This window comes from Mercenaria mercenaria, chromosome 19, assembly GCF_021730395.1.
Source record: "Mercenaria mercenaria strain notata chromosome 19, MADL_Memer_1, whole genome shotgun sequence".
In the NCBI taxonomy this organism is placed as follows: Eukaryota; Metazoa; Mollusca; class Bivalvia; order Venerida; family Veneridae; genus Mercenaria; species Mercenaria mercenaria.
The window spans coordinates 8152425-8170974 of NC_069379.1; the positions used below are offsets into that span (position 1 = coordinate 8152425).

Below are 18550 nucleotides of genomic sequence, written 5' to 3' on the forward strand. Positions count from 1 at the left end.
TTTTTACGTCAGGGCAGCAGTTTCGTACCAGAGACTGGCAAAACAGGGGAGATATTCTTTTGGGAGAATATCAAGGACGCTTTAACGAACAATTTAACCCAGCTGTTTGCATCGGATGAGATATATGATACCATTCTTATGATTCTTAAAACTCTGGCACATCAGAAGGAGCTTAAGTACCGATTGAATGACAGGAATGACAGAAATGTAAAATGTGAAGAAAACAAATTACGAATTGAACAGAATTTCAATACCATACATATGATACAGTATATTACCAGCCTGATTATTTGCTATATATCTATGCCAGTATATAACTTCTCTAAAACTGTAGGCGTGGTGTAGACTAAATCGGCAAGCCATTTTGTGCAGAACTCGTTAAAAAATAAAACATTTTTATTTGTTCGTTGGGGTCTGATTCCGTGGATTTATGCTACAATGTACCATGAAATACACAAAAATTAGTCACTGATTTTATGCAAATGTATGTGAAGAACATAATATGTCTTTTAAAATCACAGTTATTGAACACTCTAGGTAAACAAGTTATTATGTGTATTATTTTTACAATCGGTCAAAATGGTCAAATCCTTCGGTTAGTTAGTGTTTAGCAATAGTCTTATTGTAGTTATTTTAGGGCTCTGTGGATTATTTATCAGTTAAAAAACCTTTAAACCACTTATCTTTAATGATGTCACTATGTCTTTAAGGCCATCATAACTAGATTAATTACTTTGTTGTTTCATATCTGAATTTCAGGGTATATTCGACATAAGGGCTGAAATCTTTGAGTTTCAATCATAGACGGATCAGTAAATTGTCACCTGCTATATTAAAGGGTAAACATTGCACGGGCTATCCATACGTGTGAATCTTGTCTTTAGGATCTTGAAAGATGGCAATAAGAAAAAGACGGGAAAAACAAGGAAACATATCCAACAGGGAAAGCCACGTTCCAAACACGCAGCCTTCCGAAACGTTGAAGCAGCACGCGGACGCGCACACGACCAACACATACACTCTCACACAAGGTAAAAACACTAGGACAAAACGAACAAATAACGGAGGTCTTTCTTCAGTGTCCGGTGAGTTTCTGCTGTGGTTAAGATACAGATAAACGAGTTTTAGTTTTGACACTCGGCTAATTCTTTTCGACAGTGCCCGGCGAAATGCCAACTAAAAGCTATAGAAGAACGTTTAAATTGGGAACACTATTTTACTCAGTGCGACATGTTTTATTAGAAACATTTATAATTAGTTTTGGAAGAGAAAGTAGATATTTATTTTATTCAGACAACAATTCTTCTACGACGAATATTGTTAAGGAAAGACATCAATTGAACTTGTAGACACTAGAAAGTATTTTAGTAATTAATTATCCTTTTACAAGCGATATAATCTGACTATTATTATAATTTGTACCGGTTAAGTAATATTATATTTTTATCAGGAATGATAAATCCTAATTCTTCATGCAAATATCTAGAAAATTCCTTTTCCATTGAAAATGGTATTATTTTGTGTTTGTATAGCTTTCAACATTTGCCGTTTTATTCGTGACGACTTGATAATAGGACATTGTGTCTAAAATCATGTGTACTTCACCTCTAATTCATGTGGAAATGTTAGCAGTTATTTGCGGAGAATGGGTTAGTTCTGAAAATGATTCACGAATCCTTCCCACGAAAAATGGCGCTAACTGAATACAAATCATATGAAAAAAAGACAATTTTATTTGCGCATTACTGGTTATGTTCCATATACTGTCTTCATAACAATGACGGAGAGCATATCATTGGCCTCCAAGAAAACGTGTTAGGCGTGTTTTCTTTATCCTAAATTATACCAGAGGCATTCAGAGACACGGAGGTCATGGTGGATCTAGATAACTCACCCATGTTCCAACGCATAACAACGACCATGTTCTTGGACAAATAAAATAAGTTTTGAAGAAGGTCACCACCCAATATTAAAATTGCGGTGGATTAAATATCTTTTAAACTAGTAGAAATTAATTAAAGAAAATATTCCTGCAAAACTTATACTGCAACACGGCCAGCAGCACAAAGCAAGAAGTTCTATTGATACCTATAAAGAAAAAGAGTCTACATCCCTTGCAGCCATGTCTTTTGAAATATCGCGAAGGCTTGAAACATTTTGGCGGAGAGTCATCAAAGAAGCATTTTGCCCATATTACATTTAAAACCTGCGTGTAGATTAAGTAAAAATGATTTAAACCATATAATAAAGGCTAGAACCGCAACCTGATGGTCATTTGATAACGCAGATGGTTCGAAAACCTTTTGTCATTCAGGAATAATTGCTGTGAACTGTTTCAACAATCTTAGATTGAACTCAGTGCTATCATATTCTCAGAGATTTGAATAATACAGTCCTGCTTACGCCGGTGCGGCGTGAGAGGTAATACACTTTCATTACCTCTCATGAGCAGACCCAAATAAACCCGTACTGGTTTGGTTGGTTCGAGCTATGATTCCAAAGGATCAGCTTTACAAATTTTATTACACGTATAACGTTTACCAAATGATAACCGGAGACGCAATATCAGAAATTCTAACACGACACGATTTATTTTTACTATTTTCCTATTGGACAAAGAAGATTGAAATTGTGTTTTATTATGCAACAAAACCACTGTTAGTACAAGGTAAATCTTTTGTGGATATTGCATAGTGTCATTCAGGATGAAACAAAAGAATTCTTCCGCAAATCAGCCAAACACGGGATACCTACATTCGTTTCGGCCGCATTTTACAGATCTAATTCAAACATGCTAAAATAATCAATGTAGTTCCTTTCTATAGTTGAACTTCAGAAGAGAAAGTTTATTGCATGATAATGGCTATACTTTATTACACACTTCAGAAATGCTTGTCACCAGAAACTTTTCTCTACCACACTGTCAGAATAATTTGTATGTTTGATATATTAAGAACGTTACACATAAGCACAGATAGTGCTTGACTCCCTTTTCATGCTATCATTGCTAAAATTATTGTTGAATTGCTGTTAATAATAGGATTTGGGTCATTTGTGGCTGATTTGGGTTCATTATGTCAATAGCTGGATCCTAGCATCACACATTTTGTCATATACAATAGTTAAAGGGAACCAGATATTTGATAGAGCAAGGACTCGTTGTAAAATACTATGTATAAATTTGGACCGATCAGATACAAGTTCTATAAATAGCACCAATCAAAGCTCACGTCTGCTACGGTTTAAATAGGTAGATGGATGACAGAGAGATCATTCTGTATCCAGCGATTGAAGAAGACACATCGAGGATTCAACTAATAATTTATCACAGTACCTTGATGAGGAAGTTATTGCAACTACACTGTCAGAACGGATAATTTATTAAAAAGAAAACGTTTGAAGTTCATAGACTAAAGAAGAGTTGCAGAAATTCAACAAGGTTTCGAGCTATAGGGCCAGCGCATAGGAGTTTAACCTTAAGGGTTGTTGAGAGCTATAGACGATAGCAAATATAGGCTGAGCATCGGAAAGCTGAGTGAGAGACATAGGTTTTGGTGATTTACTGAGAAAGTAGGAGAGCTCCAGCTTATAGACGAGGTTCAGCGTTATTGGCGAAGTACAGCCAAGACATCAGGGTTATACCTATATGGTAGTTGAATGCTATTAGTGATAGCATATAGGCTCTGAGCATCCAGGAGTCAGGGCAATCTTATGGAGTTGCAGCTTTCATCAAGAGAACATAGGCTGAGCATCTATGCAATAGGACTCGTGCGTTGTTGTTCAAAAACATTGTCTCCAGGGAACTTCGACACAAAGACCAGTCTAGTAAAGTATCTCCAGCCTATAGGAGTTTAAGCTGCTGATTTCGAAATTGATAGTTGAAACTTTGAATGATTTTTGCCTGATCCCTGAAATTATCTAGCTTATAACTGAAATACTTTACGAATCATTGGTACACAAATCATTTAGGCAAGGTAGCCGGAGGAAAATTTTATATACGATGTATTCGGTCTCACCAGCTATACGTTTTAACAAAGGACATTCTACATCGTTTGTCAGCTAGTCTAAGACATAGTCATCTTAGCGATTGGACCCATTTCATTGCTCAAGATACTAAAGGCGTTGGCACTTCCCTGGATCATATAACTCGTACCCTGACACACACCTGTTAATCTGTTTTTAATTGTATTTACTAATTATTAGAAATATTTATGATATTTAGCTAGACCAATATATTTGCTAAATATACAGACAGATACCATTAAAACTGTAAACAGTGTCATTCAGAATGAACGCTTTAAAAGTTATTATACAAAATGCAAAATTGAACATTTTCATCCAATTAGCAAGACTGTTGCATAAATCTTTCGTGTAGCTAAAACACCTATGCTACGTTATCAAGCAATCTAATTTGCCAACTTAGACAGTGGTAGGTCAATGTATTCATAAGTTTTGTTGTCGTGTGTGCGTGGGCGTGCATGTGTGTGTGTGTGTGTGTGCGTGCGTGCGTGCGCACATGAGTGTGTCCACGTGTTGTGAGTTGCGGTTTGGGTATTTTTGTTCATGAAAGTTAATTCAATCCGGACAATGTTTCGATCGTTCACCTTACTCATCTTCCCTGTTAATCGCACGTTTGCAATATCTATATTTTAAGTAGAACAGTGGTGCATTCGTCATGCGAAATGTTATTGTACTATCTTATATTTTATTATCACAGTATAAACAATGCATATTTATCTTGAAATACTGGACAGTATAACATGGTACAAATATTCAATAAACATTACGAAATGTACATGAGTATTGAGTCACAATGAAAATATATTATAAATATTGTGGTTTTTTTTTGTCAATGTTGTTTTATTACTACAGTAACTGTAAAATTTAATGCCAGTGACTAACATTGATATTCGCCACGTTTGTAAACCTTTCGCATTGTCTCATTACTCATGTATATCTATGTAGTAAATAGTACCATGTTTATTGACCATACTTTGTACATGATTCCAAAAATGCCGATAAAGCAGTAAAACAACATCTAAAACAATGTCATACATTTACTTACTGAAAATATCAAAATGGAATAAAGCACACATTTTAGTAACTTAAACAACAGTGAATGGCACTGCACAATATTTGCATGATATTTTTGTTTTGTATATGACTTGCATATAAGATTGTAGAAAGGTATTTCTCTTGTTATTGCAACATTTAGCTGAGACGTTATGCATTTCCTAATTCTTTATTTTATAAGTTATAGAAAATAGTCCATCCTTAGAAGCATTGTCATGTGTACAGTTTCTATATTTCAAACTTAGAAATATGCTGATTTAATGATAATTATCAATATAAGAAATTTGGATACAATGGCATTTAAAGATATTTATCATATATTTCACCATAAATCGTAACAAATAGGCTGTCGATTTCAAATGTACAGATGTCTCATAAAAAGTCTTGTCCTTTTCGTCATAATATTAATTAGGAATCTTAAGAGTTCTTCCAGGTATCCACGTACCAATATGCGACAATAGCATAACCTACACCAAGCACAAAGAAAGCCATGAAGTTGACAGACCATACATTTCTTTTCAACGACGACAATATCCGCCGGCACATATTTTCCTAAAATAAAAATCAAATATTCAATATCCATGTGACCTATTTTGATATTCATCCAAAACTTTAAAGATGTGTTTTTTTTTGTATATTTCTCTTTGCATTTGTGTGTATGGTATTTTTTCCATCTATCAAATAGTCACGTAGAACATTGCCTCAACGGTATATGACCCGTGCGACCTCTTGACTAGTCGTCGTTATAAACTACTTTCTGAGCTAATCTGGCATGGCGTTTTCTTGCAAACTGCTTAAATATTAGCTATGTGGTGTCAAAAGGTATGACAGTAAAGTTGGTAGGCAGTTGGTAGTTGGTAGTTGAACATTTGAATAACTACATTTTAAACTCAAACTAAAACACAGTCTAGCAAGACTTATCAGTTTGGAGGTGTATGGTTTTCAATTTCGCATGAATATGCAACTTCTTACTGGAATCTAGCTAGTTATTCAAATTTTGAAAAAGATCCATTGGCAGCTTGTTCTCCTGAGTGTTTCAAAGACTGACCTATATATTGAAAGTGTTGGATGTTGATATATAAAAACAAATTAAAACATAAATTAAATGCTTCTGTTGTTTTATGTCTGAATTAAATGCTTCTGTTGTTTAATGTCTACAACAGATTTTTGGAACATTTCGCGAATAGCAACTTGCTCCCTTGGTTATTGCGAAGGCTACTGAATGCACTAAAAGGAATAAATATTTTAAAATACCTAAGAACAAAACAAGCGTTAAAATGAATGTTTTTATCATATTGACTTTCTGGAAAATATCGAATTACCAACTGCCTACCTGGCAACTGGCTCACCTGAATGTTTCAAAGATGGATCTATATATTGGAAGTGATTTGTATTGAAATTTAAAAGCAAATTAAGTCTAATTGTATGATTTGATCCTTTTAAAAGAGGTATCTTTTTTTCAAAATTTGAATAACTATTTTCTTTCCAGTACGCAGTATTAATGCGAAATGAAAAGTGGTAAACAATACCTCAAAATTGATAACATATGCTATATTGTGTTTTATTCTGAGTTGAAAAAGGTTAATCGAACTTGCCAATACATATTGAATAACCAACTGGCAACTAGTAAGTAGTTGGTTATTCGAATTTTCAACTACTAACTACCAACTGCCTGCCAACTTTACTGTCATTCAAAAGGTTTATACTACCCGACGCTAGGTTAAGTTTTAACAGAACTTATTCTAATCATACATTTTTGGAGCTGATAAATCGCAATACCAAAACAAAAATTAGAATGATACCTGAACGACTCATTTAATTCAACTAAAGACATAAAAATGACTCATTTTATTCAACTAAAGACATAAATGTATAAGAACGAAAGTAAATAAATGCAACGTACAAATTGAACAAAATAGAAAGCGTTTATTTCCGAATATGCACAGCATACTAGATAACAATATTAACGGGAGTCCACTAATACATTGGCCACAAGAACGCTACGAGTTCCGTACGAGTAGGTTTTATAGTCGAATTTTGGTAAACTCTCACGGCGTCCGTACGGACATCGTTGACTCGTACGAGCGTTGTACGGATTTTGTGAGCTCGTTTAGGACTCGGGAACTCGGTGAGAAAGTTTCACCGAGCTTCCGATTTCTCTACGAGATCTTAAAGATTTTCGAAGTCGGGAGCAGCTGACAAGAGCCCTGTACAGGAATCGCACGGGCCCGGAAGAGCTCGTACGAGCATCGTACGATGTCCGTGCGGATTTGGAAAACTGCAAGGCTTGCCGATGCTCGCACGACTCTCGCAGGGGACTCGCACGTTCAACGTACGCTGTCCGTACGATATTAAGAACAGCGTGCGGAGTGCCCGCAGGGCGTAACGATCGCCGTACGGACTCCGTACGACTTCCTTGGTAATTCAGTGTGGTATGAAAACAGGACCCTGTACGAGCTCCGTACGAGCCAACGGAAATCATATGAGGTAAGGCCGGGCCCCTTTGGAGCTCCGTACGACTTGTCTGCGATGTCCGTGCAAATATCCTACGATTGAAAATGATTTTTTTAGACGTCTCCGAACTGATTTGTTCTTGTCGCACGGACACCGTGCGGACACCATACGAGTGTCGTGCAAGCGCCGTACAAACCCAAGAGCAACAGCTCCGCACGAATTGTCTGTGATGTCCGTACGGATATCCTACGATTGCACCCTCTAAAGATTGTACGGGGCCCGTAGGTACTGTGACCAGATGCAACGATTGTACCGAGACCGTAAGGATTCTAAAATTGATGGGCTCATACGATTTTTTAAAACCGTACGAATATCGTACGGTTTTGTGACCGAGGCATAACCCAAACATGAATAGTTTTGATGCTTCTATATATAAACACCAAAATTATACTACACATTCGTACTGGTTCAACATTTGCATACATACTCAAATCTCTGTTTTCATCTCTCACAAATCAGCAGCGACAATTTAGTCTTTTAACTGATTTGGACCAAAGAAGCTATATATTCTCTTTCTTAAAGTTAACTGGATCTCGAGGATACACAGAATATATAGAGATGATTTGCATCAAGGAACATAATTAAATTCAGAACAGTTGAAAATCCCATACGTGTGATCCGCTAGGATACAGGTTCTTGTTATAAATTATTATATGATAGAGAGAATTTATACGAACTAAATCAGCAAAACAATATACCAGACCAAATACGACAAATCGCCTAGCAGTACAAACGAAGGTGCACAGCAAGTCCACTAACCCAAGTAATCATATGCAGTAGATAATACAAACCTCATGTTGTCTCATAGGATGTTGGCTGCTGTCATCATTTGCCATTATTTTCATTTCCATTGACTTTTTTGTAGATATTTCTTCTCCCTGTCATAAGATCTTTATGAGAAACAGCCAGTTCAAGAACGTATTTTTACGAGTTCTTATTTGCAGATTTACAGGTTTATGAAGCGGCATCCGTGTTTGGCAATTTAAATGCAAATACTTTAAGATGTTTGACTAATTTCTAAAATGTTCAAGGCAAATATACATACTGATACATCACGTAAGCTGTCAAAACAATCCAGTGTAATGATGGTGAAATTGTAAATAATACAATGTGCGTAAAAAGGAGTAAAGATTTACATAAAACATGACATATTCATCGCAAAATAGCATCCAAATCGCAAACCTAGATACTTATACTAATATATTCTCTCCTTCGAAATAAAATTACACATCACTATTTTATAAGAGTGATAACTCCACAACGCGATATATTATATGTTAAAACTGAATTATATCTACAAGAGTGATGTCTTTGTCACTCCCTTTTAATATACTGAATTTTGTAATGGCATTGAGGCAAGTAAAACCATTTGTTTTGCGTACTTTGAAATATCACGATCATTCATTGACAAGATTTACGCCATCCGTAGGATGAGACAAATGATTTGTAAACGTATAACAAAATATGTATGTTTGTATTCTATCAGATCCAAACCATTAAAACATCAATGGTGTAAGATTTTATTGTCAATTATCAAGAATCGTAAATTTCACAATGCATCTACTTTCATGATTTTAATTGCAATTTCTGTGTTTCATACGTACGGGCCAGTGTTGATTTACATTAATTTATTTTGTCTGTTTATTATAAGCTCTTCGAACACATTCTATGTTATAGAATGTCGCAAAGTTAAAATTTCCAATCACCATGATTGAGAATCTATCTTAGGGCCATATTAATCTATTTGAATTCGTTAGAACTAAGAAAAAACTGTCAGACTCTGCAAAAATGTCTCGCAGATGATAAAGTTGAAGTCCACGTGTCGTTTAATTACTTGATTAGGACGCTGTCAAACTGTATCTGTGGAAGCAATGTTAATCAAACAGAGTCAAATTACTTTACTATTGTGACAAACATCTCAAATAACATATGGCACATTTAGAATATATAAATACGTACTTTCGAATAAACGAGATGGCATATGCAAGCGTTGACAAAGAGAACAGTTCCAACGCTGATCAGATTCATAAGCATCCATTTATCAAAATATGTAAGAACAGGCACGGATGGTAATTTGCTATATATAGCAGCCCACTGCATGACAAGCTGAGTTAAAGCGCCTGTCGGAACTGTGATTCGTGATCCTGTGTTTTCGCCAAGAAGGAAAGAAGTCATGGATACCACAACAATTATAATAGGTGGTGCAATATACATGATGCTAAGTGAATTCTTTGATCGCTTGAACGATAGCATTGCAGAAAGAGTTGAAAAATTCCCCACTGAAATATATTAGTATTTTAGACAAAAGACGCACGTGGAGGTTCCAAATGCCTACATTGCAAGTTATTACATGACCACATATATTAATTTCTGTAGTCGTCCAGTAAAACACTTATCGTTTAGCTGCTGGTCAATCATCAGATCCTTGCAAGCTCGAGCAATATTTTTGAATTTCGACCGGCAAGCCATTCAAGAAGTGTGAGCTGTAAATTTTATACAATATAAAGGTTAGAGACAATGAAAAAGGATCATTTCTATATTTCGAATGAAAAAATAAAAAAAATAACAAAGTTTTAGATGAGTTCTTCTTGGTTTCCAACAAGACCTTTAAGAAATCTACGCTCACGATAATGCAGCATAAAAAGTTATATAATTTCTTTACATAAGATACGTTTCTGAATAAGCCTTTACAAATAAGACCAACATAGAAAATTTCCGTATCCAAATGTGTACTCAGAAGATAATAGTGAAGTCAAACACAATATGATATGATACGATATGACTCGATATGATATCATACGCAAACATAAAAAAAAAACATGTACAAATTCATTGAAGACTAAACTTTTCGCTGATATCGTATATGAATGCAAAACGTTTTTTTAAGCAGAATCAAGATCGTATGTTCAATATTACCTGGGTTATCGTATGGAGTCATACGTATGTTTCTGTGATTTGACAATATTTTTAAGATTGACTTCTTTATCAATTTTTACTGCATTAACCCCATTCCAGCGAAGCATTAGATCGTCCTTGCTTAAGGAATCTGAAGTTACAATTGAAGGCTTAAATAATCTGTCTCAAAGGTAGGTTTGAGAAATAGCGTCGGTTAAGTTTATGTGTTGAATTGATAGTATCATTCTTATGTTAAATTTTCACGGACCACCGTGGTCTCTGACTTCGAATCACTTGCCCCTCACTGCTGTGGACTGGAAACCTCGGTTAGGATGTAGAGTTCTTTCATGTGACAACGACATCAATCTGGCGTACGGAAAGTGGTGATTCTACCCAGGTGCCCGCCCGTGTCTAAATTAATGCCCAGAGGGGCAGCAGGAGTCTTCCTTCATCATCAAAAGCTTACAAGCTGCCGTACTCGAACTAATATTGTGTCAATGTGACGTTAAATTCAACATGAAAGAACACTTTTGTAATAATATGTACCAGAAAACAACGAAAAAAACAACAACATAATTTACTGCTACAGTGAAAATAAATAAGTATCACACCTCTGTATTATACAGTATCTCAGATGAGGCTGTATCCATAATGTACTGCTTGTTTTGGTATATCGTGGTTATACATAGATAGTTCAAGTAAAATTTGAAGATTTGATTTAGGACATGTCAGATTAAACAACATTTTATTCAACTTAAATATTTTTAAATCATTTTTCAAACGATTATGAATCATTTTCATTTTTTTTGTCCAAATGAAATAAGCAGAATTAAAATATGAGTAATCAATAACATCAAGCATTTCTTAATATGAGCCGCGCCATGAGAAAACCAACATAGTGGGTTTGCGACCAGCATGGATCCAGACCAGCCTGCGCATTCGCGCAGTCTGATCAGGATCCATGCTGTTCGCTAAAAATTACCGTAATTGCAATAGATTTTGAAAGCAAACAGCATGGATCCGGATGCGCAGGCTGGTCTGAATCCATGCTGGTCGCAAACCCACTATGTTGGTTATCTCATGGCACGGCTCAATTATGTTCATTTCTAATTGGAAAACAAGCAATTCGCACTAATTGTCTGTACATGTTCGTTATTCCTATGAATGTTGATTACCGCTATAGGTTGTTCGATTTGCCGTCTGCTAATAAGAGCATACACCCCTTCTAAATTCTGAGGACATATTCAAAAAGAGAGCTTTAAAAAGCATGTGGTCTGTTGCTGGAACACGATATGTAAGCAGGTTACAAATAATGAACCCCATGGAAATATCATTTTCTGATCCAATAAGGTACAAAGCTTTTATCTGTTTTTGCGAATGTCACTGAGAACGAATGGCGCATCCGGGCTGTCTGTCTGCATCTGGGGCCGTATTCACGAAGCATCTTAGAAATTTTCTTAGATTTCACTAAGAAACTTCTTAACTTAAATATTTTGACTTAGTAAAGATTTTTTTCTTAAAATTGTATTCACGAAGCATCTTAGAAAATTACTTAGCTAAGAAAAACTTTTTCGTTAAGAAATTTCTTAACTCTCTTGCTTTGGAACAAAAGCTGCGCGCGCAGCATCATAAAAAAAAAAAACAACAGACAATGACTTGATATTTACGTTCATGTTGGTGGTAAGTAATTTCTATTACATTACTGGTATAAATGACATCAACTATTGGTTTGTGAAACTTCGGAGCCGGAAAATATTTGCCCTTTGAACACGACTTTTTCATGATGGATTTCTGCGGCGTGTTCGTCATTTCAAAAATTGTCATTCGCGATGTTGGTTATGGTTATTTTTGTAATATAAATATGTAGGTAAGATTAGTAACGTAAACAGATATAAATATATCAATTTAAATTCAGACAGAACAGCATTTTTAAATTTCAGTTCTACTTTCACTTTCGGTTTGAAAATTTTGAAATTCTTTGGAAATCATTTATATATACATGGTTTGCATAAATTAGTTTACCAAGACTAACTAGAGAATGATATTTTACCAGACAAGGTCTAAGGGGATGATTGATCTTTCAGGGAATTACAAGATACAGCATACTTGTAAACATTCACACAATGACAGCTGTCTCGGCAACCATCACCTTTTTGTCAGTTTTGATTACAAGATGAAAATTATGTTTTCGGACAGGTGTATGTGTATGAATGACAAGTCAGTTGTGCTTTAGACCATAAAATTTATAGGGTGTTAAATTCATGTCCTAGATTTTGACATGTAACACATTTTTCAGGTTTTTGTGCAAAAGTGACTGCAGCTAATTGCATTTTGTTCTGCTACATGTATTTGCTATATTTTAATATGACTTATTTATCTACAAGAAAGGAAGATTTCCCTAGTTTCTTTAGAGATATCATGCAGTTATTCAATATAAAAATGAAATTTTAGTCCCATAACAGGGCGGAACGAATTTCGAAACGTGCGATGCGCCCTGCTAAAAATAGCTAGCTGGAGCACTGCCATTTAAATACATGATTACTTTCACTTTAAAGAACAGTGTATAATTTCCAGTCTGCATACTTTCTTGTCTTAAAAATTATTCAGTATTTAAGATACCCTACATGTATGCAGCACAATAAGCAAGGTTTAAACAGTGAAAGCGAGCATTCAGTGGTCATACTTTTTAGAAATGCTGAATCAAGTGTTTGCAAGAGTTATCTTTCTTGATGTTTAATATTGCTACTATCACCTCCACAATTGTCACTTGTAACACAATAAATCCAGCCATGTTTTAAAGAAAACAATACAGTTAATTTTTTATTTAATATTATCAGATTTAAAAAGCTGACATGTTTATGTTACACAAGGTTTCCAAATTTTATATAATCACACAGTCAGGCTGGTGTACTTCAGTGACTCCACCATTTCAAAATTAATGAAATTAGTGCAACAATGCTAAAACTGGGGAAAAAAACTGAATGAAGGCTCTTATTGGATCTGGATAATTTGATAAAGATTTTTTTGAAAATAGGCTTTTTTTTTTTTTTTTTTTTTGTTAAGTTAGGCAATTTGGAACAAATGTTTGCTCACAAGTTTGTAATCAACTTATACATTCAGTAACATTTAGTTTTGGTAAACACATGTCATGGGTTAAAACTGTATATACTTGAATTACAAGACATGCTGCTAGGTGAAAATTTATAGGCTTTGAGTATCAGAAAATCACTATATTAGATTCACAAATTGGATTTAATGAATAATGATAAATGTATAACAAAATATCTTCAAACAAGTTGCAAGAATGAATATTGGCCATGAATTAAAGTTGCATTTTTACTTTTCTTGACTATGTGTTATATGCAGAAGTAACCCTAGCTCCTGGTTGTGACTTGTGTATGCTATACAGTAGCTGCAGTTAGCTCAGTAAGTAGACTCTCACTGTATGCAGGGAGTCCTGAGTTAGAGCCCCATAGTGACTGCACATTTTCTCTATGTTTCAGAATCTTCAGTGTTTAATTCCTTTTTCAGGCAAAGTCACTAAATGTAATGTCTTGCTGCATATTAAAATTCCATTTCATTAATATTTGGTGTTGATGTCACTGTGACAAAATTGAATTATTGCTTTTTTTGATTACTGACATTTCACATTTATAGTAACAACTTCATTGCAGGAATGGAAGATGGTCTGTCTGTTGTTGTAGCAGATCAGCACTGACAGTGAGGTATTACAGAATGAATGACTGTAACATGTGATTTCTTGATTAATCTGGAAAAGTAAGTGATACTTTAAATTTATAAGGTCAATAAACTTAACCCACCCATAATGTAAATTATGAAAGTTATTCATCTATTGAATTTCATGTTTACCTATTAATACAAGATTTACAGCAACAACTATTTTTGTACAAAGTTTTTTTTTATTATTAAATTTATAAAAGATGTTTTAGTCCTGTAATCACAATTAGGAGTAATATTGATAAAATTACAGAGGTTAATTTGTCTGGCTCAAGATTTGAACCTGTGACTGTTGCTCTAACAATCAATCTTAAGATTCAGTTGTTGGATTTCTAGCCAGAAAAATCCTCGCAAATGCAAAGCAGGCCAGGTATCAGACTGAATAGGATTTCAAAACAAGTTTTACTTTGTATAATAGTTTTTACTGCATTGGTTTTATTTTGAGTAATAGCTTCTTCTAACATTGATTTATCAATAGTAAGACAATACCCTGAAACAGTTATTGAAGTATAGTAAGTGCCTTTTTAAAAGAAATTACACTGATTCATTTAATAATGTATACATACTTGATTTTTAGATAATTCAATTGTTTATTTGTTGATGCATTTTGTAACTTCAATGTCAAAGTGTAAGTTTTATAATTTTATTGTATATAAAGGTGCAAGTTCACATTCTGGTTGGCTGGTCAGTGTAATCAAATTCCACCCACATCAGAGGTGCTCAGGGAGAGGCAGCAATGTAAGTGGTTCTCAGTTTGTTTATAATTGCTCTTCCCTAATGTTTTTACATACCTGTTACAGATTTTTTATTTTATAATTTTTTTTGGAGGGGGGTGGGGGGATATGGTGAAGGTTTGATACCAATCAGTTTGGGAAATTTTGAGATGCTGAAGTAAAACATGCAAATTGGGAGTTTTATTCTTTAAATGTTGCATTCACAAAATAGTTTACAAATTACTTAATTAATTGAGTACATTACATGTCAGAGCTGTTCAATGTTTCAGTCTACATAGTGTCCTAAATAGTTAATTTTGTTTCTGAGAGCTCCCTGCACTCTAACCAAATGTATAAATACTATGTAATATATCCAAACAGTACAAGCACTTCACTCAACAGCAATACTTGACAAAGCTTGATTATCATTATCTTTTATTTCCTGTAGTAGTGAAGTTATAAATAGCCAATGTAAATGTCTCCAGGATTCATAATACTTAAGCTACATTTTTACAAATATGTGGAGTTACTGGAAGTAGAATAGAATGATGCATCAATACTGACAATTGTAATTTAATTTCTCCATGCTAGAGATTTTAGTTGCATTGTCAAATCAAGGTTGATTGTATACAATAGGACCATGATAACATATTTAAAGATGTGCTATGCTCATTTTCACTAGTAAGAATTTTATTTTAACATGTAAATTTAATCTAGAAAATCCTCATCTGATCAGTTACATTCAATTTTACTGAATAAGTCAATAAATATTTATATAAAGCTTCAGCAACAATTAAATTTTTAAAGCAATTGCACTATATTAAAAAAAAAAAACACAACCAATTACATGTATGTTGTGTTTACATTTCACTGTACAGAAATTGCTCATATTTGCATAATATGAAATTTGGGCACAATATACCTTTAAGTTGTGAAGCACAATTACAATTTCCATTAACTTTCTTAATATTTATGTGCTTTTCTGTAATTAATAGAATCAATATTTCAGATGGAACATAGTGGACAACATGCTAGCACACAGACAGAAACATTTTGGTTGACAGTTGATTCAAGGTTATACTGTGGGTAAGTTAGATATTTTGTTTTTATCACTGTTAACACAAAACTTTGAGCAAAGCTGTCTACAACACATGAGATCAAAAACTAGGTCTTTCGGTCAAATTTAAAAAAAACAAACTTATCAACATTCCAGAGGCCACATTTTATACATAATATTCATAAAACTTGGTTACATTTTTTTATCAGAAACTATGTTACTAGGGAGAGTCTTGGAAAGAGGTTGTTGATAACTCTAGATGCCACATTTTCTACTTTGTCATGATAAATCTTTGTCAGAATGTCTATGTCTAAAAAATGTAGTATAAGTCTAAAACTTGATTACTCAATGTCTGAAACTAGGTCAAATCATAGGGAAACATTGATAACACCCCAGAGGCCACAGTTACTACTAGATCTACATAAAAAATACGTCATATGTCAGAATGTTTCTCTCTTTGAAATCTAAGTTAGGTTGAAAACTGGGTTACCTAAGGTAACAGGGTCACTTGGTGAAATCACAGAAAAACATTTTTAACACTCTAGAGGCCACATTTTATGCTTAATCTTCATAAAACTTCATCAGAATGTTTATGTATGTGAAATCTATGTCAAGTCCCAAACTGAATTATCTAGGTCAAAAACTAGGTCAGTATGTCAAATCATAGAGAGTCATTGTGAACACTAAATGACCACAATTTCTACTTGATATTTTTGAGACTTAGTTGAAATGTTATTCTGGTTAAAATCTAAGATAAATTTATAACTGGGTCACTAATGGGAGAAACTAATTAATTAGGCCAAATCATGGAAAACATTTTTAAATACTTCAGAGGTCACTTTTTGTAAATACTTCAGAGGTCACTTTTTCAACTTGGTCATCATAAATCTTTTCAGAATGTTTGTCTGTATGAAATCTAGGTCAAGTTCAAAAGTGGGTATCTTAGGTCAAAAATGTGTGTCACTTGGTCAGTCATTGAAAACCATACTGAACTACCTGATTTTCATAAATCATGGTCAAAATGATTGTCCCTGAAATCTAGACCAAGTTAGATGCTAGTTATCTTGGGTAACTAGGTCAGGTGAAAGCCTTCTTGTTTATGTTTTTAAGGTTTTCACTTTATATGTAAATTTTTCACAGTTTATGATCAGATATATAATAAACTTACATGATGTCTTCTACATTTCAGTATGTTGAGGTGACTTCTGCTCCAAAATTACCAGTACAAAACACAGGAAGAAATTAAGCATGAAGCCTGATATTAAAAAACATATTACCATTTGTATAGAGTGTGTTAATGTAAATGGAAAATGTGTATATCTTACACAGTATCTAGACAGTAAAACTTGATCTCAAATAGAAGAAATTTCAAGAATACTGTATGGCTTACACCAAAATTATTGACATAGATATAACTAATGAGTTTTAGCTGAGTGATTCAAACTTTATTACCTGCATCATATAGTCAAGTGCACTGTTTCTTTTTAGTTACGAACTTTATTTGCTTGTGGTAAATTACTGTTTGATGCTATGTTCACTAGTAAGTCAGTCTGTCAAATATTGTTTAGTCTAAAATACTCATTGAGAAGTGTTTCTATACTTAACAGAAAAATTGCCACAAATATCACACTAACCGTTGATTCATATCTCAAAGGTCAAGGTCACACTTACAGGTCAAAGGTCAAGTCAGATATTAGCCTGACTGCAAATATGACATGCATGAAGCCGTTTTTTTTGGCAGATATAATTGTCCAACAAGATGGTGTTTCAATGGGTCAGGTTCACAGTTCAGGGTCAAAGGTGGTGCCTGATACAGCAAATATAATTAATGAACATCATCAACTTTGGAAAGTCAGAGACTTTGAAAATTGATTACTCTCATTAAAAAGTTTCAAGAAATCTTACTGTCTTGAAATATTTTGCTTAATTTGCTCACTTTACATGTAGTTATGCATGAAACATTTATTATACTGTGAACGAATTTTGTATGCCATTTTAACAAAGAAATATTTGTTAAGTTTAAAATAGATGCAAGGAAGAGTGTAATTATCTCCGCTGAATAATATCAGTATAGATGTGTGTGTGTGTGTGTGTGTGAAAACCATGATTTGGTCAGAGAAAATGTCTTGCGCTTAATTCACCTTTTATGGCACTTGTTGCAGATCTTGCTAGCTACATATCATGTTAATATGTAATGAGTGATATGTTCAGTAAAAAATAATTCTTACGAGGTTTTGTTTTCAATTTCATTATCTTCATTTGTATGTACGAAATGAAAAAAGAGGAGTGAAGACAGTTCACCTATTTGACCAAATCTCAATGTCTAGATTTTTATGTCTATGCCCCTCCCCCCTCCCACACACACACCTCCCATTCCTCTTCAATGGAGAAGATGCATATTGCTTTATTTATGTCAGTTGGTAGACAATCCTGTTACTAAGCAATGACCAGAAAATAATTTTGTCTACGGTGATGAAACTTTATAGGATGATTGATTGTGGTCAGTAGATCACATTTTTGCGTGTCAAGGTCAATGTAGTAAGAGACTCAAAAACATTTC

General features: G+C 34.1%; 1 protein-coding gene and 1 long non-coding RNA gene across 3 annotated transcripts; one reads left to right on the forward strand and one right to left on the reverse strand.

Annotated features, from left to right (window-relative positions):
- Positions 1–5039: 5039 nt before the first annotated feature.
- On the reverse strand, positions 5040–10766 carry LOC123543191 (uncharacterized). The gene is made up of 4 exons (XM_053531437.1): positions 10504–10766; positions 9547–9866; positions 8379–8465; positions 5040–5625 (listed from the first exon to the last, which is right to left on the reverse strand). The coding sequence occupies exons 1-4, from the start codon at positions 10523–10525 to the stop codon at positions 5491–5493; spliced, it is 564 nt and encodes a 187-aa protein (XP_053387412.1). The 5' UTR covers positions 10526–10766; the 3' UTR covers positions 5040–5490.
- A 1284-nt stretch (positions 10767–12050) lies between these two features.
- On the forward strand, positions 12051–17240 carry LOC123542207 (uncharacterized). Of its 2 annotated transcripts, none has more exons than XR_006684688.2 (5): positions 12051–12162; positions 14157–14259; positions 14879–14958; positions 15943–16019; positions 17180–17240. It is a non-coding gene; the product is annotated as an uncharacterized LOC123542207 (long non-coding RNA). The 2 variants fall into 2 exon arrangements; XR_006684689.2 differs by lacking the exon at positions 12051–12162 and adding an exon at positions 12326–12349.
- Positions 17241–18550: the final 1310 nt, after the last annotated feature.